Source organism: Anopheles gambiae, chromosome X (genome assembly GCF_943734735.2).
Source record: "Anopheles gambiae chromosome X, idAnoGambNW_F1_1, whole genome shotgun sequence".
Classification (NCBI taxonomy): domain Eukaryota; kingdom Metazoa; phylum Arthropoda; class Insecta; order Diptera; family Culicidae; genus Anopheles; species Anopheles gambiae.
In genome coordinates, this window is record NC_064600.1 from 19,342,316 (window position 1) to 19,364,766 (window position 22,451).

Consider the following 22,451-nt stretch of genomic DNA (forward strand, 5'->3'; position numbering starts at 1 on the left):
GTTTAACATAACACCTAAATCGCGAACACGTGACACCCTGTTGATAACAGTGTTATTAAGAACATAATTCTAAATAAGATAGAAATGACGACGACAATAAGAGATGACGCTACATTTACTAGGACAGAGCTCTAAGAAGTTTGACGCACACCAGGAAGAGAGTGAGTTAAGAAGAAATTGGAGTGCGCTGCAATCATCCTCTTGCATCACTGGAACAAAAACTTTAATGTCTTCTGCATAAAGACGGTGGTCAGAAAATGAGTGAAAATATGAGGAGTCCGTCTTTAGAGTCCGCCACATGTAATAAAACACATTCTACTTTGAGTTAATTACTCGAACTACTCAGACTTAAAATTAAACCCTTCATTTAAAGCGAAACAAAATTAGTACATCCGTTTTTCATGTCTTATGATCTACAATCTATTCCTACTTAATGAAAATAACTTCCAAACTTCTACTCGGGCCGGATTGAAAGCCTTCGCGGCTGCATGTGACCTGCGGGCCGTATGTTTGACATGTCTGATGTACAACCATATGGCGAGTAAGCAGACAGACGGTGACACTGCCTCGTTGATATACAAATTTAAAATTGTCGCACAAGCACACAGTTCACTCAGTGTAGCCCAAGTGATCGCTTGGCCATCGGAGCACTGGAGAGTGGAGAAGTCGGTAATACGTGCTGCATTATCGATTGCGAACGCAAGCAGAGGATTTTCACAGTGGCAATCCCAAGGATTCGCTGACAGGCTGATGTTTCGGAGAGCGGTATGATTCAGCTTGAGTATGAAGGCTGCGTTGACCTCGGTCAATTGATTGCCAGAGACATCGAGAACCTCGAGCTGTACGGGCAAACTATCTCCAAGCAGGGTGGTGAAGCTGTTGTTTGAGATGTAAAGCCGGCGAACGGTATTCCATCTATCATCTGCGTTTGATAGGTCCTTTATCATATTCTGTTCCAGATGCAGCTCGATAAAACTGCATTTGATGATCGATGGGCAGGCTAACAAAATGAACGTATTGCTATGGAGTATCCATGGCAGCATCTGTAGAATTGTTCATTTTAAAGAAATAATTAATCTTGAAAAGACTTCATCTTAGAGAGATTTTACTGTAGTTGTAGCACAGCGATGATAACCTTGTATCACTGCGTGGGATGCAAGGAAAACAAAGTTCCATGTTGTAAGCTATCCACATTCGTATCAGACCACATGCGTATGTTGACTCACTGCTAAAGACTCAGTAGGAAAAGATGAATAATGCAATGCAAACATCGTGGGTTGGCATTTGTTGTTTTATATCGTTATTTTTATTCATGCAATCACGTTTCACACACGCTGCATATTACTTCCTAAACACTATACACATGCTTCATATAGTTAGAAATGAAGAGGTAAAAGAACGTGGCGCAGACAACATAAAATACAGAGGGTAAGTAAATCAATTCCGATGATATGGTACAAATTGAACAAGGGACTTTTGTGTGTTGGGTGATGAAAAGGTTACGGGGGGAGGTCATGGGAGGAGGGAGATGGTGAATGAGTGGATGAATAGTGGGTAAGTACTAGGGTGGTACGTGCCAGGACACGGGGTAACATGGTGCCGTTTGCCTGTCTAGGGCAGCTTAAACCTCTTAAACTTACGACCTAAACGATACGCGCTCTTTGCTCGCCTACGCATTTTGCATTTTGTGTGAGCAGTAAGTACTTTTTGGCAAGAAAACTTGGGATTATAAATACGCCCTACAGCAACCGCAATGCAGCCCAGACGGCCTACGTTGCGATACGTTGCGTACGCGGTCGGTATGAAAATGAGAATCAAAAGACACTCAAGGCTTGTGTCGTTAAAAAGGTTACAAACTTATCGCTAACTGCCGGCTTTTGCTGCCGGTCTCTTTGATCGTTTCCCTTGAATCGGTAGCTTTGGACGTGCGGTGCGCGCTGTGTGAGGGAAGCATTGAAGGTAATCCTAGCCTGGGAGAGATGCATTCGTCAGCTTGCGTTTGCTGATAAGTTATGTTACTAAAAGTAGGAAATGTAATGCCCGTTTGGGGTTGAGGCATCGAGAGACCGGGTTACTAGTCTAAACTACATTCCTCTGCAATGTGACCGTTCACACGGCAAGAGGACCGCGTGTGACCTTCGGGGTACGCACTATTCGAGATTCGAGATTCGTTGTTTCAGTCTGTTCGTGTTCGCGAGTTCGCTCGAAACGCCACAGCCACTAGACGTCGCTCTGCTTTGCGTTGCTGTTGATGACGAATGCACCATTGATGTGACCGCTGGCGCGGTACGCATTGCTGAGCTGCTGGTGGAGCAGCTGGGCACCGGCGCCGCCAACACCGCCACCATTGCCGCTGATGACGAACGGGCCCGGGGCCGGCGTGGCGCTGCTGATTGGCTCGGTTGGCGGCGTGGTAAGGGCGGGTGGGGTGGCCGGCGTAACCTGCGGTTTGATCAGCTCGAGCCGGTCGTCCACCGGGGCGGCACCTTGCAGCTGCTTCATGAACAGTCCCCCGGCGGTGCTGACGCCCGACTTGACGACAGTACTGGCGGTACCGCTGGCACCTCGCACCTTCGGCGGATGGGGCATGGCGAAACGCAACTTGTCCCAGAACCACGGGTCGCCCCAGCGCACGTACGTGTTGGTGTGCAGGTAGGCGCGCAGCTCGGGCTCGAGATCGTAGATGTTGCCGATGTCGCCGTAGATGATGATGATCAGCCGGTTGCGCCGTTCCGCCATCGACTGCAGGTGCGCGGTGCGGAACTCTAGCTGGCCCCAGAGCGACTCGAGAAAGCTGCTCGACAGGACGATGATCGTGCGGCGCGACTGCTCAACGGAGCTGGAAATCTAGAATGCGAAACAAAGGGTACGTTAGTCGGGTGCTACTGGTCAAGCGAGGGGCGCCACCTACCTGGGAGGAGATCATTTCGCCGGGCGTCCAGTCGCGCACGTGCCAGCAGAGCTTAAAGTTCATCGGGTCGCGCTCGAGCGTCGGCACCAGATGCTCGGTGATGAACGCTTCGTCCTTGTGCGAGTACGACACGAACGCGTCGTACAGCTTGTCCCGGTCCAGTTCCTCCTCCGCAACCAGCCACAGACAGAGCCCGTGCTTGAACAGCCACACCTTCAGCTCGAGCTTGTACGTGTAGTAGACCAGCGAGAGCGCCGCCACCAGGCAGGCGACGACGGACACGATCACACAGGTCAGCACGATAATGTGAGTGCGGTCGACGCACAGGTCGCTGAGCGTCATCTGTTCCAGTGGTCGCCCGTCCGAGCAACGGAGCCGCCCGAAGTCTTCGATGCGGCGCTGGTTAGCATGCGCGAACGTTAGCAACTGGGTCGTCTCGCACTGACACGTCCAGTCGTTGTGCGCCAACCGCACGGTGGTGAGCGTCGTGCTAGCGGTCAGCGATTCGGCCAGCGGCCCGTCCAGCGTGGTCAGCCGATTGCGGCTCAGATCGAGCAGTCGCAAACTACGCGGTAGCTGGTCGGCGGCTAGCGCCGCGATCGAGTTGTTCGACGCGTACAGCTCGCGGACTTCCGCCCAACCGCTGCTGCCGCTCGCGGTCGTCGAATCCGGCAGGGCGCTAATGTTGTTGTTCTCCAGGTGCAGCTCAATGAACCGATAGCCGAAGGTGGTGGGTCGGGGCAGCTCCGGCACCTCGGTCAGGGCCTGGCCGCTGCAGTCGATGATCACGCCCGTATCCTCCGGCCGGATGTAGCACCGGCAGGGCGCCGGACAGTGCCGGATCGCGGTCGACGGTGTGTCCAGATCGCAGAGCAGCTCGCGGGTCGGCACGTCCTTGATCAGCGCGCCCTCCAGATGTTCCGGGCCGTGGCAGGTGAGCTCGTTCGCTACCAGCTCGAACCGATCGTACACGGCCGTTGCTAGCCGGTTCTGGATGTACTGCGCGAACGCGTACGCGATGCAGTTGCAGTGGAGCGGATTGTCGTTGAGGAGGACGCGCGCCCGCCCCGTCTGCTCGTCAAAGTTGCGCGGCTCGAGCAGCACCAGCCGCTCCATGTCGGCGAGATCGATCTCGAAGATGCTATTGTGGCGCAGATCGACCGTGATGGCGGGCGCCAGGAACTGGAGGTTCGCGTACGTCAGGCTGGTGATGTTGTTGCGCGTAAGGTTGAGCCGCTGGAGCTCGTGCGTGTTGAGGAGGAGGTCGCGCGGCACCGACGTCAGCCAGTTGGAGGAGAGGTCGAGCTCGCGCAGCTGGTGCAGATGCTGGAACGGGGTCCCGTCCTGGGCGAGCAGGCTAAACTCGTCCGGGGCGGGGATGTGATCGGTCAGCTGTTCCTGGTCGCCCGTGTCCGGCGCAGTGGCGGGCAGCGTGTTGAGCGTTTCGAATGCCAGCTGGTTCACTTGCAGGTGGAGCGTGTGCAGGGCGGTAGTTTGCTTGAACGCGTGCAGCTCGATCGTGTACAGTTGGTTGTGGTCGAGATAGAGTTCCTGTAGCTTGGTGAGCGCTTGCAGCGCGACGCTAAAAGACAAAAATGGGACGTTTTAAAAAAAGGAAAGTCGCTGGAGTGTGAAATCATCTGGGGCTACTTACGCAGATAGTTCGCCTATTTGATTGTGTGACAAGCGCAGTGTATGCAGCTCGACCGTGTTCCGCAGCAAGCCGGCGGGCAGACCGGTCAGCTGGTTGTGCTGGAGCTGCAGCACCTGCAGCGCTTTCTGGTCCCGCAGCAAATCCTCGGGCAGCTGGTGCAGCCGATTGTTGGCCAGATTCAGCTGGGTTAGATTGGCCGAACCGAACAGCAGCGTACCGGGCAGGCTGACCAGCCCGACCCGCTCCAGGCTAACCTGGTCGAGCGCGGGTAGCATTTGGAGCAAATCGTGCGGTAGCGTTTCGAGCTCGACGCGCTGGGATGCTAACTTAACCTTCCTCAGCTCACGGTTCGCCCGGAACAAGCCGTCGGGCAGCGTGCGGAAGTTGTTTACCCCCATCGCCAGCTCGGTTAGGTGCGGCAAATCGGCAAACAGATCGCCCGGTACCGATTCGAGCTGGTTCGAGGACAGATCAAGCCGCTCCAGCTCCGGCACACCGGCGAACGCCGCCCGGCTCAACGTGCGCAGCTTGTTGTGCCACAGCGTGAGCAGCCGCAAGTTGGGCAGGTGGCGCAGCAGCCGCGGGTCCAGTTCCTCCAGACTGTTGAAGCTGAGCTCGAGGACGCGCAGCTTCGGCAGCGCATCGAAGATGGTGGCCGGCAGTCGGAAGATGTTGTCCCGCATGTCGAGCCAGGTCAGGTTGGGCAGATGCTCGAACAGGTCCGGCCCGATGTCGCTCAGCTTGGCGTTGCTGATGGCGAGCCGGTCGAGCTGGTCCAGCCCGGCAAAGTGATGCCGCACCAGCGACGCGCTCTGCTCGTGGTTCGCGTTGTTCTTCAGCCAGAGCACCTTCACCTGGGTCGTGCCGAGGAACGAGACGAGCTGCAGGATGGACTGGTGGTGCGGGAACGGACAGTCGTCGATCGTCAGCCGGTTCGTGTCGCCGATGGACAGCTGCGGGATCTGTTCAAAGTCGTAGCGTCGGTTGCGCTGGCAGCGCATCTCCGCGTACTGGTGCGGCTCGATGCGCAGGTGCACGGTCGAGTCCGCTTCCGGGCAGTCGATCTCCGTCTCGGCGCCGGTGTACGAGCGGCAGGAGCAGTTGCGCATCTCGGCGGGGCAAATGCCAAACCCGTCCAGTCCGAGCCCGCTTCGGTAGCCGGCTAGGAACGCGTGGCCTGTGTGTGCTAGCAGCGCTAGAGTCAGTGCCGCCGTCAGCACCAAGGGCCGTGGCCCTCTGGATGCTTTCATCTTAGAGCCGCCCTTACTTTCGAGGTGTATTTTGGGGGCCGTTTTCTTTGCACGAGATGCCCTCGTCAAACTGTGCGATAATGAAGACACGCGATTGTTCTGGAGAGATGCCCACCGATGCAGAATCACATGTCCAATGCGCTGTAAAGAGACCGGTGGAAAAAGAACACAAATCGTAAGATAACAATGCCAGAGAATGATCGTTCAATGTAATGAGACGCACTGCCACCGCTTCATTCTAGCCACACGGACACTGGCCGTAGCTGTCAAATTTAATGCTACACTCGCCACACTGCACCCCAATCAGCGATCCAGGAGCCTCTGTGCGCTCATGCCAGCGGTTCTGGTCCGGTGGCTATTCGCGCATCAGCCACTAACTAACGGAGATTTCTCGCTCCTCTACCCCTCTGCTGCTAAACGTTCACAGAGCCAGCTAGGGGGAGTTCTTACACGCCCGGTGTACTGTCCACGGTCAAGCGAGTTTCCGCTCGCGTGTGTTTTCTTCCCCGTTGCTGCTGGGTTCACGGTTCCGTTCCGTCGATCACGGCGACTAGAATGCGCTCAAGTAGGCGGGGGGAGGCGCATACACCGAAAATCGGACCGGGGCCTCCTGTAGCAGCGCTCGCTTGTTTTCTATTTTATTGTAACGTTTCCAGGCAATGGTGGAAGCATTCTTCACCATTACTGGATGACTTCACTGTTTCCAGCCCGGAACGTCTTCGGTGTGGTGATGTGCTCTCTAGAGCGCACACACGACACCAATCCGACTGCGGCTATTGGTAATCCGATGCGGACTCCGGCAAAATTGGAGTCGTCCGGAGTAATCTGGAATTGTCTGGAGACATCCAGAGTTGTCCGGAGTCGTCCAAAGTTGTCCGGAGTCATCCGGAATCGTCTGGAGTTGCCCGAAGTCGACAACTCCGGACAACTCCGGGCAACTCCGGGCAACTCCGGGCAACTCCGGACAACTCCAGATGACTTCAGACAACTCCGGGCATCTCCGGACGACTCCGGATGACTTCGGACGACTCCGACTCCGAGCGACTCCATGCGATTCAAAGCGACTTTGGATAATGCTGGGCGGAACTACCTTCCAGAGTCGGTTCCGAAATTGTTGGAGTCGAATCGGAGTCGACTACGGATTTTGGCCACCTTTACCCATCACTACTTCGGTGCGTTGCGGTGACTTTCACCCGTGGCCGTGTGGTGGAAATGTGGAGCGAAAAGCGTTTCAATAACATGTTCCCGTCCGCACCGAAATTGTGTGCATCGACCCCATCTTCCCTTCTCAGGCGATCAACAAACGATCCGGCGATCCACAGTGGGAAAACTGTGCATTGTACACTTCCGGTGGTGGGCGCAAGGCGCGGGACTGGAAGATTGAGCACCGGAGATGTTGATACCTCGATAAGCGTCGGGTGTGTGTGTGTGTATTGGGCGTCGTCTCTCGCACACAAACACAATCCACTGAACCGTGGCGATCATGAAATAGAGGATGGGAAGGTTTATGCCGCGCAGCACGATTCCCATTTTTTATTGTTTTTTTTTTGTGTCTATCTTCTTTTTTGCTGTTGAAATTATTCTCTCCCGTTTGCTGTTTAATTTGGGAATTTATTACCCCCACGGGCTTGTTACTTTGCGACGCCGATTACACACAGCCGCAGGTGATATAATCGACCCAAAGATGAAGCTCTGTTGTGCTCCAAAAAGCTGCTCGAACGGGCAGGGAACATAGCTATTTTCCTCCAACATAGCCAGGCAGATGGTGTGGCTGTGAACGTGTGTACGAACGGACGAAAGGAAAGGCGACTTACTGAGAAGCGGTAAAGGGTGTGAGCTCCCACACTTTCGGCCTGCAGCGGAGGCACCGGTGGTGAACGCTCCAGCCTGTTCGGTTCGATGCAAAGCAGCAAGATGAGCACGCAAGTGGAACGCCACTCGCACCCGGATAGGTTTGCTGTGCTTTTGCTCTGCTATTTTCCTCCAACAACACTACGAAAACAAAAGGGAAAGCCGAGCGGGGTACGAGGCCGAAGGTGGGAGGGCGGGATGCGATAGTTTTGTTCCATTTGGTTTTCCACGGCCGTACGGCCGAAAACGGTGCTATCTGTTTTCAATTCACTGCCAATTATTAAAACGCTGCCTCTCCTTTGCACCGACACCCCCACGGTCGTCTTTCACCCGCCTCTAGCCAGCAGTTTGCCGCAGACGCCTTTGTTGCAGCAACATCGTTGGGTGGGAAACTCTGCTTTCGTACCCCTGAACCAATAGCCTCACACAATTATTGCAGAAGAGACCGTGCGAGTGCTTCGTTTCGAGCAGTTTCGATGGTGCGCTTTCGACACACGAATGTACAAAAAAAAACCGGCCGAAAAAAGACGACCCCTCCGTGCGACGCGTAACTTGATATTAATAATGTATTAATAAGCATACATCGGCAAGTGACCCTGCCGCTTTGCTAATGAGCCTGCAGGTCGTCGCGCGTGCACCACACCTCGGAAAGCGAGTGACATTCGAGCTCGGACGAGTTTCGCTTTCGACTGCGCGTTCAACAAACGTGACCGGCTGAGTAACAAAGCACCGCTCGAAATCGGGCCGGTTCGTGTGACACCGTGTAAATATCACTTTCCTCGTCGATCGCGATCGCGTGAAACGGATGCCTGGGAAAACGAACGTGCCTGAAAAACAGTTTATGATTGTAGCACTCATTTCCTCATGTCAAAAAACCAAAAAAAAAAACAAAAACAAAACAACTATGCTCCAATTATCAATTTTGCAAGGGTGGAAGATTGGAATCGCGTCACGAAGAGGGGAGAGAAAATCGGCAGCAAGCCCTGTACAATTTCTCATTGATCGCGCTTTCTTTTCCGCGTGTCGGCACGATTTTCCCGGCACTTTTTTTCACACGAAGTACGGCGGTGAGGCTCGTGACCGCGCTTTCCCGATTGTAGTACCAACCCGAGTCTCCAACCCCCGGCTAAACGAAAATTTAATTCACCGCACACACGGTCGGAGGCTGGTAGAGTTACTAGTAGTTTTTTTTGCATTCTCTATTTTTCATTTCCATTTCGATACTTCTGGTGGGATGAATTTTCCCGCGCTGTGCAAACTATGGCTCGCAGAAATCCCCTTTTTACCGGGAAAAGGCAAAGCCCCCGAATCGATAACGTTCAATTTCCTCCCGTCAATCGGTTCCAAAATCTGCCGGGCGTTTGGTCTAATTGATTTTCCATCTATTGGATGTTTTTTTTTTTAAATATATTTTCTCTCTCTCTCTTACGTGTGAAATAGGTACGTGTTTTTCTGCGCTACCAAAATGTTGGTATTATTATTATTTTACACACAAACCCCGTGTCGAAGGGCGAATCATTCCTTCACGGTTCTGTTTCCACTGTTTGCGACTTTCCAAAGCGCACCATAGCTCGTGTAAGGCAACGGGCAAAAATGTTACACGAGATAATCGTGTTCAATTTCGTGGAACATCTTATCCCACGGAAGTGGTTGAACATGATTAAGAAACTTAATGTTAAGTCTTTTTTTCCTGAGGAATTTAGTTCCAGTCGAGATTTGGTGGAACTGTCCGATGGGTATTGCTGGTGGGCGTTTCGATTGTTGGTGGAAGTTAATTGCCATTAATTAGGACAGACAAAGCCCTTGGAGCTACTTTACGGCACCGGAACAAACGGTGTATAGGGAGAAAGGGCAGCAGTGAAGAATTCTACCAACCAATTATGTAGAATTCGAATTTCCAGAACACAACGGTCGTGTTTGATTTTAACCCTTTTTACCTATTTCTTACGTACAATAATGCTGATCGGTGTGCTCCACTTGCGCTAGACACGAGCCCTCCGGGGACGGTAAGTCTCAGAGCGCAACCGACGGGGGTTGCCACTGTCACCATCCATCATTGGGGCCCGAGCGTGACAGGTCCCGAGCGTGCAGCCAGAAAGCCGAAATTCGATAGTGCCTGCCATCTGGCCAACACGACACGTCTAGACACCTGTGTGTGGCGAACCATGTGCCAAGTGGGGTATAAAATCTGCAATACGCCATCCCGCTAGTGTGCACGTGGTACGCACACTACGCACAATATGATACCCCTTTCAGCTGACAGCGTGACGAAACAAAACAATATAACAGCAGCAGCAGCAGCAACAAAAATCAAATCTCGCCAATGTTCAGACCAGTTTTTAGGGCACACGGTGTCATACGGCGTGTGGCTTGACAATAAATAGAAAAAAAAGAAACACTGTGTCCCACTTCTTCGGCACACAGTCCTTTTGGTGAGTGACAGGCGACGTCCGGCGATAATCTGCTGGCTCCGGTTCCGGCGTACAATTTCTCGGCCCAAGGGAGCTACAGGCCGTGCTTGGTAGCAGCAGGGCGGCGTACACTGAGGCAAAGTGCAACGGTGTGCACTTTCGTGCACGGACAGAGGGTAGGCGCTCGGCACAATGGCAAAAAAAACATTCTGCGGCCATCGAGGCAAAACTACAAACGGAGTTAACTTCTGACATTGAGTTACTTCAGTTTTGCTTTGCTTCTCGCACTTTCGTACTCACACACACACACACACACAGACACACACACACAAAGGGGAGCTCAGCGACGGAGTATGGTATCAAATTTCCAGGCCAACTAACACCCTGGTGCATTCCCCTTCTTGCTCCCCCAACATGGGAAAGTTTCTATATCCCGGTTCCCCTCTCCATGATGACCCGCTTGATTTGAATTCTTGGCAACTCGGGCAACCGCCAACTGCGAAAGAGTTATTCCTGAAATGAACCTGACGCGATCAGCGCTCAACCACATTTACTTCGTCGACAAATTCCTGGCCAGCAACTATTCCTCGAAGGAGGAGCAATTAGTCAGAAGCTGCCGAGCACTGAACGGCTGGCAAGGAGCGGTCGTTTGCGGGGAGGCGTGCGAAGAGATAGTATGGAAATTGAATTCCAATCTGATGAATGTTAGATTTTGTCTGTGCAGCCAGTCGAATGCAGCGATAAGGAGGACGCAACTTGGCAACAAATCAATGAATCGTTCGGCTTGTGACTTTCTTTATCGCTTTATGCATGCAGGCTTGGAGTGGATAGCATCCGATAGCAGCTGTAAGGCTTCGTGTGCAATCTGTCTGTCTACCACTTTCTTGGATAACATTTTATGTTATGTTTATGTTTGCATGCCCTGCAAAGAAACATAAAGTCTGCCAGTGTCGCACTTTGATGTTTCGCCCGTCGCAAAGCAGACGCTCCCATTATTGCTCTATTAAACATTGGTTCGCTTCTCCCAAACCCGTTCCGCACATGTGGCAAGTACGCTGCAGCAGTATAAGTTTTGGTTTGGAAGGTTTCATCACCGAGCCGGAAGCGTATCAAGAAATTGAGGTTAAACCATTTCATTTCAAAATAGCCACTACCGGTTACCGTTCCGTCGCTGTGCTGTGGTGCAAAGCTAAGCAGAAAGAGCGATCCGTGCTGGTGGTGGTGCAACAAACCGGCCGACCGACTGCATTTAATTGCTTCTCATATGCATCTCATTGCCGCCGCGCCCTGACCAGCAGTATTGTTGCAGTTGAATAAATTGTTGGTGCATTTGTGTGTCTCCTTCGCTGGAAAATCTGCGCGCGTGATTTTTTTGCGCACATCTAACGCTCGCTCCGCTCGCGGTTAGTTATTACTCTTTCGGTAGCAAATGCACATCAAAAAGCGTTCGGATAACCGGAAATGCAGCCTGTTTGTGCTATGCAACATTCGGTAAAAGAAAACTGTTCTCCTCCTCCCGTACTTTTCGCACGGGTTTGCGTGGAAAACTTCAAAACGTTTGCGACAACGCGAAACGCTCACGCGCTGCTGTTTCGCTGTTTCGATGGAAAGAAGAATGGAAATGGTTTATCCGAGAGCCTGCCACACCCAGCATATGGTCAGTGCATTTTATGGTTTGGGTGTTGTAACACGGCTTTCCGCGGCCTATCTTCCTAGCCGCGCGAAACCCCGTTCGAATCGCGTCGTCGACGGTATGAACGGGCGTAACAATTATGACGCGTTGCGATGACATAATTTTTTACCCATTTCTAATGCAAGACAAATGCTTCCACAGACCAACAGTCCAACGTGTTTTGTACGCTTTTGGGACGTTTTAATCTTTTAGTTTTTCGATGTGAGAGTGTGTTAAGTGGGGAGCTGGCAAACAGTAAGTGCGCTTTATCCACCGCCCGGACCCGGCTGGAAAAGCGCTCACGCCACGGTCTGGTTGGCTTCTTGTTTTCCGCGCGGATCGCTATCAAGCAAAAAAAAAAACAAAAATCCCCCGTGCGATCGTTAATATAAATTCGTAACCTCACCACTATCCCACACACCACACACACAGGTTTGCAAGGGAGAGAAAACAGCAGACTGTGGCTGGACGCATCGTTGGGCATGGCAGCTTTTCATTTTCCTGCGCGTAACAATCCGTTCGCACGTTCGAACGATCGGACTTTCAACAGCTCTAAACAGTTGGCCGGCTTGTTTTTTTTTGCCAGCTTCGGTGTGTGGGAATTGCGGTGGAAGACGCGGTGGTAACGCGTGGTTCAAACGCTTTTGTTTTGCTCACTTCGTGGCGGGGTGTTGGGGAAGGAATATCTTGCGCAAAAATCACAACTGTAATGCGCAAGTGTAAATGAGAAAAGGGAAGTGTTTTGGCCGTTAGTGTTGTGTTGCCTTTTAAGAAACTTAAATCACAAGTGTTAACTGTCCGCTCTTGATGATAGTGTCGAGTTTTCTTTGCCACAAGTGCTGCCAAACACTTGCCTGCGCTTGCGCCTAATCTCAGTTATGCAATCCATCATTTATTTTTGCTTCTCGCGTGCCTCTAGAGACAATTTAATTACATTTCCAAACTTATATGTTAAAATGTCGAATTGAACATAAAATTTACCTGAAATTTGTTACAGTATTTTATTTTTGTATGCTTTTTTTATATTTCCTATTTTATTCTCTACCTTTGGTGCCCTTTCAGTTTTAAGTTCGTAGGCTGAAATTTCAGGCTATCGGCTGTTTGCATTTTATAGCAGTTTCGAGCAGCTATCTAAGTGGTTATAATATACAGGTGTGTTTATCACAAGGTTTATGTATTTAGAAGGCTGATTTTTATCGCTTCTGCTTCTGAATGAAGATTTTAAGAGTGTTTTGTGCATTCGTAAAGCTACCAGAAAGCCTGTTTGAGCAAAAGCTTTCATCCGTCCTGTCAAAAAGTAAGTGACGTTCAAATTTGGTTATAAAAACATGCTATGAGACCACCTAGATTACATAAACTTATAGATTCTAGATTCCTGCACCTGATCGCTTTAATGCACCTTGGGATACATGAAAAGACGACCTTGTTTTGCCATTGTTTTGATCAGGTACTCGAATCTAATTCTAGCATTGAGGCTAGAATAATGTAGACTGAAAAACGAAGACTAGTTTTGTGTGTGGATTTGTAAGGAGTGTTGACATGATTTCAGCCTCCAACTGTCAAATTCCCTATAAAAAAGCTGACTAGAATCGTGAAGGGCCCCTATTTCTAAAAATCTGAAATTATGGTTTTGTAGTTAACACTTTTCAGGCTTCGCGCGCAACCATCGGCGTCTTATTTGGGGCGAAAAAAATAAATGAATAGTGCCTTTTCTATACCGTGTACCTTCTACTGCTTCCGCATTTTTGAGGTTAGATGTGGCCGTGGTTAAGAATTCATTTGGCGCCAATAAATGCTCCAGTTCGACACGCAACGCCACGCAAATACACGCTCATGGGGGGAAAGATGGATAACAAAAGCAACCATTTCGAAGGCGAATGAAGTGGAAACCCTGAAGCTGGCAGATGTTTAGCCCCGTTTTTTTTTTCTTCTTTGTTGATCCAGCCCTTTTTTCCAGCGGATAAAGCGGAAAATCTCAAGAGATTTGCGGCAGCATGGAGGCGACGAACGTGCGAAATTGTGAGCGTGTGGTTTACTGGACGGCTTGCCTGCTTGCTGGCTGATGTTGCTGCTAGCCTAACGGTGTACATTCCGAGCTGGGCTCGAATGCTGGGCCCCACATAATGCGTAATGTTGCGGTGGAACGGCAACGGGGTGTGCCAACAATGAACCGAGTGAGATGGGAGGAAAATGAGGCAAAAAAACAGGTCGACGTGGGTACGTATTCTCGTGCTTTCTTCGTGCTTCTTTCGCTGCCCCATTCTGCTTCACCCTCGGTTGGTCGGCGGCGCACTTGGCGCAATGGTTGGCGCAATGTTTGGGTTTGCGGTCCATGAGAAAAATGATTCGACGGTCGGGTTTGATTTGCTTTGCCTGAGAATAGCTGCTAGCGCACGTGAAGCAGCACAAAACAAGATACAAACACACGCACGCACGCGCAGTGTAGCGATTGGCATTTTGAGTTGATGAGAAGCTCAAACCACACGCTCTCCGTGCACGACCCGGGGAATGATGAATGATGAGCGGAATTAATCATAATCCAAAGGGCCGGTCAACTGGGTCCGGTTACAGATCACAGTTGCTTCATTTGATGTACAGTATGGTGGGCAATAGATTTAAGCTTAATGCTGCTTATTTTCACACCCATCGTGTAAGAAGCGAGTTGAGTAAGCCTTTGCGGACTGAGCAATGCTTTCGTGATCCAAATTTAATTAACGTCACCATCCGGCGGTCGGGTTTTTGGGCACTAGCCTAACAATAATAGACGTTAAATCAGTTTACCACCATTAGCAGAAGAAAAGAGGCGCGGGGAGAGAGTACAATCAGTTGTCTAACGTTCTTCATAATCCAGGACGGGAGGGTGAGTGAGTGGGTGAGTAAGAGAGGGATGCGGTCCAACAGGTACTCAACAACGTGGGCTCAGGAAGTAACAAAGTGTCTGCTGCTGTTACCGTTTAGTTGTGAAAATTAATTTTCGCCTCAGCGTTGCCCGTTACCCACCAGCCCAGCGGCGGCCGCTACTTTCTGCGGGACTCCGACAACTATGTGATGAAAATATTCATAAAAAGTTACTAGCGAAGTGCCCGGAGAAGGGAAGGGTTATAATGTAGTGATGTAGTGAGAGACCATTAAAATTTACTCGACACTCTGAAAGCACTTGTCTTTTCTTGTTTTTTTGCCCTTCTTTTGCTATTTTGATTTTGTTTCGTTTGCCTCAACGTTCCCATTATTTTATGTTTCGCTTTTCCTACCCCTCCGATCTGCAGCAATTGGGGCCAGATTTTCCCAGCCTCTCCCAAAACAGGCGGCAAACGGGTGGGAAAGAGTGGGAACAGTTTGCGCCCATTTCGGTGCGCACTCTATCGCTCCACGCAGCTTGTGTGTTTTGGCGTAAGCATTTGCGCTTGTCGATTTTCATGAAATACCGCGTGCAACTGGATAATGTAGGGAGCGTACAGGGTAGTGATGGGTTTAGTTGGCAAAATTCCAGTGTCGGTTCCGATCCGGCTCCGACAATTTCGGAACCGAATCCGGAAGGTAGGTCCACCCAGCATTATCCGGAGTCGTGTGGAGTTGTTGGAAGCCGTTTGGAGTCGGCCGGAGTCGGCCTTCGAAACAAAGACCTGTATAACAAGTGCACGCGCAAAGTAAAAGACAAAAAATAAAAGGAAATGAAATCTCTGCTCACAAGCACATTGCACCAAATGGCCTCGGTTGGCGCCGAACGACTCCGACTCTGGGCGGAACTAGTGATTCCAATTACGCTGAAGTCGGAATCGGACTAACAATCATCGCAGTCGGATCGGAGTAGTGGGTGCGCTGCAGAGAGCACATCACTAGGTCATGTGGCCATTTCCTACCCAAAAAACATTTAGTTTCTGCAAATTAATGTAACTCAATTTATTTTTTGTTTTCCATCAACAAACCAAAGCTATGAAAGTAAAATGAGCTCGACGGCATCGTCCATCAATAGAAGAAAGTCTAATTTACGAACACGCAAAATCTTGGCGCTTTCAACACACTTGATCGCATACAAATCCACATTTCAAATGTATCGAGTACTAGAAGAACAGATATGGAAAAAATATTTCGTGCAAATGTCACTTGGGGATGTTTTTGTTTCAATTGTTTTATGAGTTTTTCTTTCACAGTCACTTCTACTTGTTTACAGCTACCTGTTTTAATTTGAAAATTAAAAATTGTGTTTAAAGTTTAAAAAGTCCAGATTATATTTGAATCCAACTAGATTGCTTTGCCAACACTGTTCCGCTCTATGTGACAGTTTTATTTTATTTTTTTTTGTATGATGCCACAACCAAAAAAGAAAGCAAGAACTCGCGCGCTGTCCGAAACAATGTTTTACTCTGCTAACCATATGTGCTTGAATAGGGGTTTGCGTTGCATCATTAGCATGCACGCCGCAACGAGGCTCGCTGATGTAGCAAGCATTCCGGCGTACCAGTATTGCCTTCCCGGAAACACCCCGGTCGCTCCACATCCCGGAGATCTAATGGCGAACGAATTAAGTGAGTTAAGTAAAATCTCAACGGCCTGGGCACAATGTAGCCTTGCCGAGGCGGAGGCGTTTGTGTTATTGAAGAGGTTTTTGGTTGTTGCTGTTTGTTGCTTTCCCTTCCTGCTCTGTGGACAGAGCGCGATGGCTAACGATTAGTGGTCTGAGGTGAAATGCTAATCCCCTAATTTCAACGCTTTTTTTTTGGAGGGATCCGCTTTCTGCCTGCCTGTCTGTGTCGGTTGGTTGCCGTTACTGTCAACCGTTTTCGTTTTTGATTTTTTCCAAGCATTCTTGACAGGAAAGGGGAAATGAAGACAGCAAAAAAAGCAAGGCACACGCACACCAACCTCGAATGAATTATTCCCATTCACGGGCCGGGTGTGAGTTATTTACGCGATTGCGCTTGGTCTCCGCTATTTCGAGGCGCGTTAATGTTTCTCGTCCCGGTGGCTTGAAGGGCAATGGAATTTAGGAGCGAATGCTCGGAAACAAATCACTTTGAATTCGATCCCAAATAAAGGCTAACATCAACCCAGAACGCCCCCCAGAGTTGAACGCGTTGGCGTTGTGCTACAAATAGTGCACGGCTGCTACTGTTATTTCTCAAGCTAAAGCGCGAAAAGGTGTGCTGCTAGGAAACCCTTTTCCAGCGGCAAACTAACGACCGGTCACTTCCGGAACAGTTCCAAAGCCACGTTGCGAGCCATTGCAGTGCGTGGTGCGATGTTTGCCGAGCCTTTTTCTGGCGACATAGAGTACTATGGCCACTCTGGCAAAGCGAAAGGGTTCCGTTCCGGCCGGGCGCACATTTCAACAGTGTGCTGCTTTCGCTACGGAATCGGCCGATTTGCCGGCTTAGCCATCCGGAACCCATGGAGAGCAACATCGGCCAAACACACACATACATGCGTAAAGTGTGCCCGGAATCAATTTACAAACATCCGGTCCGCCGCGCCTAGGCTGCGCGTGTGTGGTACGTTGGACGCCCGGAAACAGGAACCCTCGAAACAAGCGAAGGTGCTGGTACTTGGCCGGGTCGCCTTTTGGGAGGTGGGTGCTGCCAGCCCGCCCACGAACAAACTCAACCAAACTCTCCTTCCGATTGGTACCGGACACGACGGAACACGACGCTTAGGTTAGGTGGAGGATGGGGCTGTGGTTGGTGCTTCAGGCAAGTAAATCATTGTCCGGAAAAGCTGTGGTTGTGTATTTCTGTGTGTTTCTGATGAGCCAAAAAGTCTCCCTCGAGATCCTTACACAACATCGGGCAATGTCACAGTGTGTGTGTGTGTTTCATTGAACATCGCTCTTAGAAAGCGTTCAATAAACAGAGTGCGTTCCGGCTCGAAGGACCAAATCTGTCGGAAGGAAAACCGAATTCGCTCTCCAATTCTGTGAACCGAATTACACCTGTTGAAACGCAGAGCGGTGTGTACTGGAGGGGAGCAGTATTTTACATCGTGTCAAGTGCAGAAGATGAAACACCGAGCCGGGAGAAGCGAACAGTTGCAATTTAGACTGGGGAGACTTATCATTGGAGCACTGCCCAGGGAGATAGTATTGGCTGTGGGATTTGTGCGTTGGAAGAAGCTTTGGGGATTGTTTCACCGAGTAACTTTTGTATCGCTCTGGCAACGAGTCAAGCCCTTCCTGTACACCCTACCGCTGGCTTTGGGTGGTATGTCCTTGTCGTTATTTCAACCCCACGTTCAGGAGCGTAGGGTGAACGTACTGGTTTCTGGAAAAGACGCACCGCAACGCTTAATACTTTTCGGCCCGCTGCCGTAATCCATTTGCGCTGTATTCTTGCCCCTCAGCCTACCATCAACCGCTTCCATCGCTTTCCTCGGTTTCACTCACCACCTCCCTTCTCCACTCCCAATTTATGACCGTTGCTGTGGTTGCACTTTTATTATATGCTGCATTCTTTCGGTCAGCGTTGCTCGTTTCCAAAGTTGTGCGGCGGCCCTCTGACTCACGACATTTCAGCGCGCACTCTTTGGCTGCATCTGCTCCCACCGCGCGATGCTTGGGCAAGCAGAAGTTTTATGTGCCCCCTTCTTCCCTCCCTTCCGCCCCCTCTGTAACCTCTACCCATGCAATGTACCCTGGCAAAGGGGGCGATGTAGGTGATGGTTTGTGTAATTCCTTTGCCAGTTTTCTCATCAGTTTTACTCCACATTGAAACTTATTCCCGGGACAGACGCGTACGCGTCGCTCGAGAAGAAGCGGAAGCTGCCGTACAGAAACAAAACAGTTAAGAGAAAAAAGGGACAAGAGAAGAAGAATAGGAAAACACAAAAATGTAACTAGACACACACACACACATCCAAGAGGGGAAGGCTTTAAGGTTAAGTACCTCTAAAGAGTACACTCCTGTTCCCCTCTTTCTCTCTTTCGCGCGATGTTGCGATGAATCGAAGGCATTGTGCGGACATTCCAGTGTTAGCAGCATACACATACAGCGACACACGCGTGTGCTTAATTTTTCCCGTGCAGTTGCCAGAGTTGAAGTTCCACAGCAGCGGCAAAAATTCCCTTCGGCGTACATTACTTCCGCGGCGTATCCGGACGTGCCTCCTCGCCGTTCGGGAAGAAATTATTATGGTGGAACAGCACAAAAAGATGGCACAGCGGAAGGTACGAGATGGTGATGATGATTGTGTGTGTGGCTGCCCTCAGTAGTTGTGGCTCCACGATGTCCACCACCCTTTTGTTTAACGTACAAGCGGGATATGATAGATCTCGATCTGAACGATTATTCGCGAGAGATAGAGAGATATAGAGAGAGGCAGGAGAGAAAGAAGGAGAGTAGAGTCGAATGACCTTTGACACAGGAGTAAATCGGGTGTGCGTGCGCGTGCTAATTAGAACTTGGCTGTCTAACATTGATCGCACTATCGCGTCTTGTTGTTGAGGTTGAGCTGATTGCTTTGAATGTGTTATTTTGTACCTTTTATTCTCGCTCTCTTTTTCTCTCTCCCTGAGACTCACTCATTCTCGCTCACGGCGAAGCGTCATTGCGAAACAGAGAAACGCTGAAGACCCCAGAAGGGTGAACACACTCCGCGCACACTATGCTGGCAGGCGACGATGATTCCCCTCATCTCCTCTGACTCCCCCTCCCGCCAACCCTTTCCATTCCCATACCTGCGTGATTGCAAGGGACAGGAAAAAAGCGTTTACTTATGTGTCAGAGAGATGAGAATGAGAGAGAGGGAGAGAGCAAAAAAAAAACTCGTCAAGAAGTCACCTTCCCAAACAGCATCCAAATAACATCCTCCCAGTCCAGCGCATCTGGATGCTGCCGGGAGCAGATGTTTTGCAGATGGGGGCTGTGACGATCTGTTCGAGCCTACAGACACGCACACGTTCAAAGTGGCGATCCGAAAAAGGCGAAAAGTCATTCTTGTTGCGTTGTGTGCCCTTTTGTGCTGTACAGGGCGCAATCGTTTTTGTCGACACCATCGTGTCCCAGCTGACGTTGGAGATCCCAAAAAAAAGGTGGAGGCATTTTTTCTCTATTTAACAAATAAAATAAAAATACTTACCTTTCGCCTTTTCAGTGGTGTGTGATACAAGTCTCTATCGATTTCCACCGTGTGAAGATCACGGTTTTTTTGTGTTCGTATGCTTGGGTGGTAGAGGAGAACTCGTCCGGAGTAAAACAACAGAATTTGAGTTGGTTGAGGATGGCCGGGCGCACTTCGGACTGTTGTTTTAGTGCACTTTTTGTCACACTTTTGTGTGTGTGTGTTATTTTTTTTAAAGTTTTCGCTATCGCAAAGTAATCTTACTGCTGTCCGATGTGTGTTCGATCGCAAGACGATGGTGTACTTTATTCACTGGACATTCACACACTTATATACACACACACTGTTCCGTTCTAGCGATTTTGGTACACTCGCTTGGTTTGGCTTTCGGTGCGTTGCGAACTTGTGGAGCTGGCCACAATCCGCCGCACGGACGCTTTTACGATCGAGGGTGATGGAAATTGAGCTGTCAAAGCCAGCGCGCGTCCAACCTCGGTGAGAGTGAGGGAGGATTTTCAATTTTCTGCACACCTCGAACTGTGGCAATGGGTGCTTTACCCCTTCCCACCGGCTTTTTGTGTAACGTTTTAGTGGTGAGCTGCTTTTTTTACTATTTAATTTTAGCGTGTCACTTTTAATTTTACTTGCTGATGGAGCTTTGGCGTTTGCTTATTTACTCACTGTTTTTTTTTCTCACTCGTTCACACAGCGGCCCACCTATGGTATGGTGACGGCAGACCGAGAAACGTTATTTAAACAAAAAAGGTGTTTTTCAACTGTATTTATTGGTTTTGCAACCTTTTGGACAGCCTGTGCGTATGTTTGTGTGCCGCCAAGCGTTTGATATTCTACGGAATCGAACCAATGTTACCACTTTTTCTTGTTTTGTTTTCGGGGTTGTTTTCGAACACTGGCACACACTGGCCCGCTCTAGTGCGTTGACTCGTCGAGGTGTTCCCAAGGTTGGCAGTTTGATTGGTGATCGATTGGTGGTCACGGATTGACACGAAAGGCAAGGTGGCGTATGTTGCACCCTTGCATGCTACCAGCGGATTTCCCACCCTTCACGACGATATCTATTAGCAACACGGGCGGCAATACAAACACTCCCACCACACAGGTGCGCGGACAGGATGTGTTTGTTTGTGTATTTTCTAGCCGTTACGCACACCGCGGGCTTTGTTTTTCCTTACCCGATGTAAAAGGATACCGCCCTGAATACACACGGTTGATCGAATGTAAGCAGTTAGCATACGCAACACACAGCCTCGTAAAACAAAAACAAACCAAACACACACAAAAGCACACGCGGTTTGATATTTAGAAGGCTTTCATTAAATTTAGAGGCAAAAGTTTGACACAAACTGCAATTATTTATGTTTTTTAGAGCTTTATCTACCCTGACGCATTGAGCGAGCAACAGATTGGTACAGTTAAGTGGGATAGCACGGACGAGTAAAACGGACCGGCACACCGAACGTCTAGCGCACGAATGACGCTCACACGTGCTCCGAAGCAAAGGCACAGCGTGGCAGAATGTCTTGAGCGCAACCGGTGCTGGAAGCGGTCGCCGAGCTCCCCGACACTCAAACTCGAAGCTGCGTGAGTGCCCACGGTACAGCGATCCTCGCTGTACAGTGCGTGCCCATACTTGTAGCGACACGTTGCTGGGTAGAAATTGTCATTTGCAATAATACTTTTTTATGATTTTCTATGAAGTTTTTTTTTTATTTTATACTCTACTTTGATTTAAATTTCATCGATGTCGAATTTGATGCAAAAATAAAAGTAGTATAATAAGCGATTTATATGTTTAAGTATAAGTCATTGAGGATTTTTTAACGTATTTTCCTTTTTTATTACGACACTTCGATGTTAAATTAATAAAAATATTTATTGGCTCTTCAATGTTTACTCAAGGAACATATTTGCTACTGAAAACTAATAACAGAATTAAAAAAAAAACAGTTTTTTCTAGTAAAGATTTAATAAGTTCCATGCTGCTGCACCGTTTTTTGCAGTGTAAAGAGAGTTTGGTTATACTTTTTTCGATAACTCATTCTTACTCTAACATGCTGTGTCACAGAATGCAATGCTCTCATAAAAATGAACCCCTCCAGAAGGTCTCCAGCCCAGACGGCGGCTGTCGCGCTGAACGTGCGAAGATGATGAATCATATGCACATTTACATACACTAAAAAAGCAACTGGTATCATCCTAACATTTCAACTCTTCTGTCTGAACGCTGTGAGTGCTCGCAATTGTGCCACCATGAGCGCACGCTTTCGCAGCGACGCACTGGAAGTTGAGAGGGAGCGCCTTCCATCGGGAAGGCATCGAAAAGTGCAATCGGTCGGGTAGCTCTGCGTGCATTCTTTCCCTCACACTCTTTCTCTTTTACTTTGCTTTCATCGCATGCTGCAGTGTTAGCGGCGTGGAACTCATTTCAAACTGGCGACTCGAAAGCCATAACAAATGCAACGACAACGATACAAGAGCTCTTGGTGTCGGCTGTGCTAATGGCTCAAGAATGTTAAGACCTCTCGGTACGGGTCGGAAGACGTACCGCAGGCAACGGGGGATACGATGAGGCAAACTATAAGAAATTATTTTTAAATCCATGCCAAGCTTGCCTTTTTTTGGTTGTTGTTGC

The 22,451-nt window shown here is 49.6% G+C and overlaps 2 protein-coding genes across 2 annotated transcripts in view; one reads left to right on the plus strand and one right to left on the minus strand.

Annotated features, from left to right (window-relative positions):
* LOC4575961 (cation-independent mannose-6-phosphate receptor) overlaps window positions 1–22,451 on the plus strand; it is a 96,972-nt gene that overhangs the window by 51,295 nt on the left and 23,226 nt on the right. The window lies entirely within an intron of this gene.
* On the minus strand, window positions 1,284–21,302 carry LOC1270495 (protein toll). Its single transcript, XM_309197.2, has 4 exons — window positions 19,817–21,302; window positions 4,566–5,956; window positions 2,912–4,493; window positions 1,284–2,847 (listed from the first exon to the last, which is right to left on the minus strand). Exons 2-4 carry the CDS (start codon window positions 5,813–5,815, stop codon window positions 2,221–2,223), a joined length of 3,459 nt encoding a protein of 1,152 aa, XP_309197.2. The 5' UTR covers window positions 5,816–5,956; window positions 19,817–21,302; the 3' UTR covers window positions 1,284–2,220.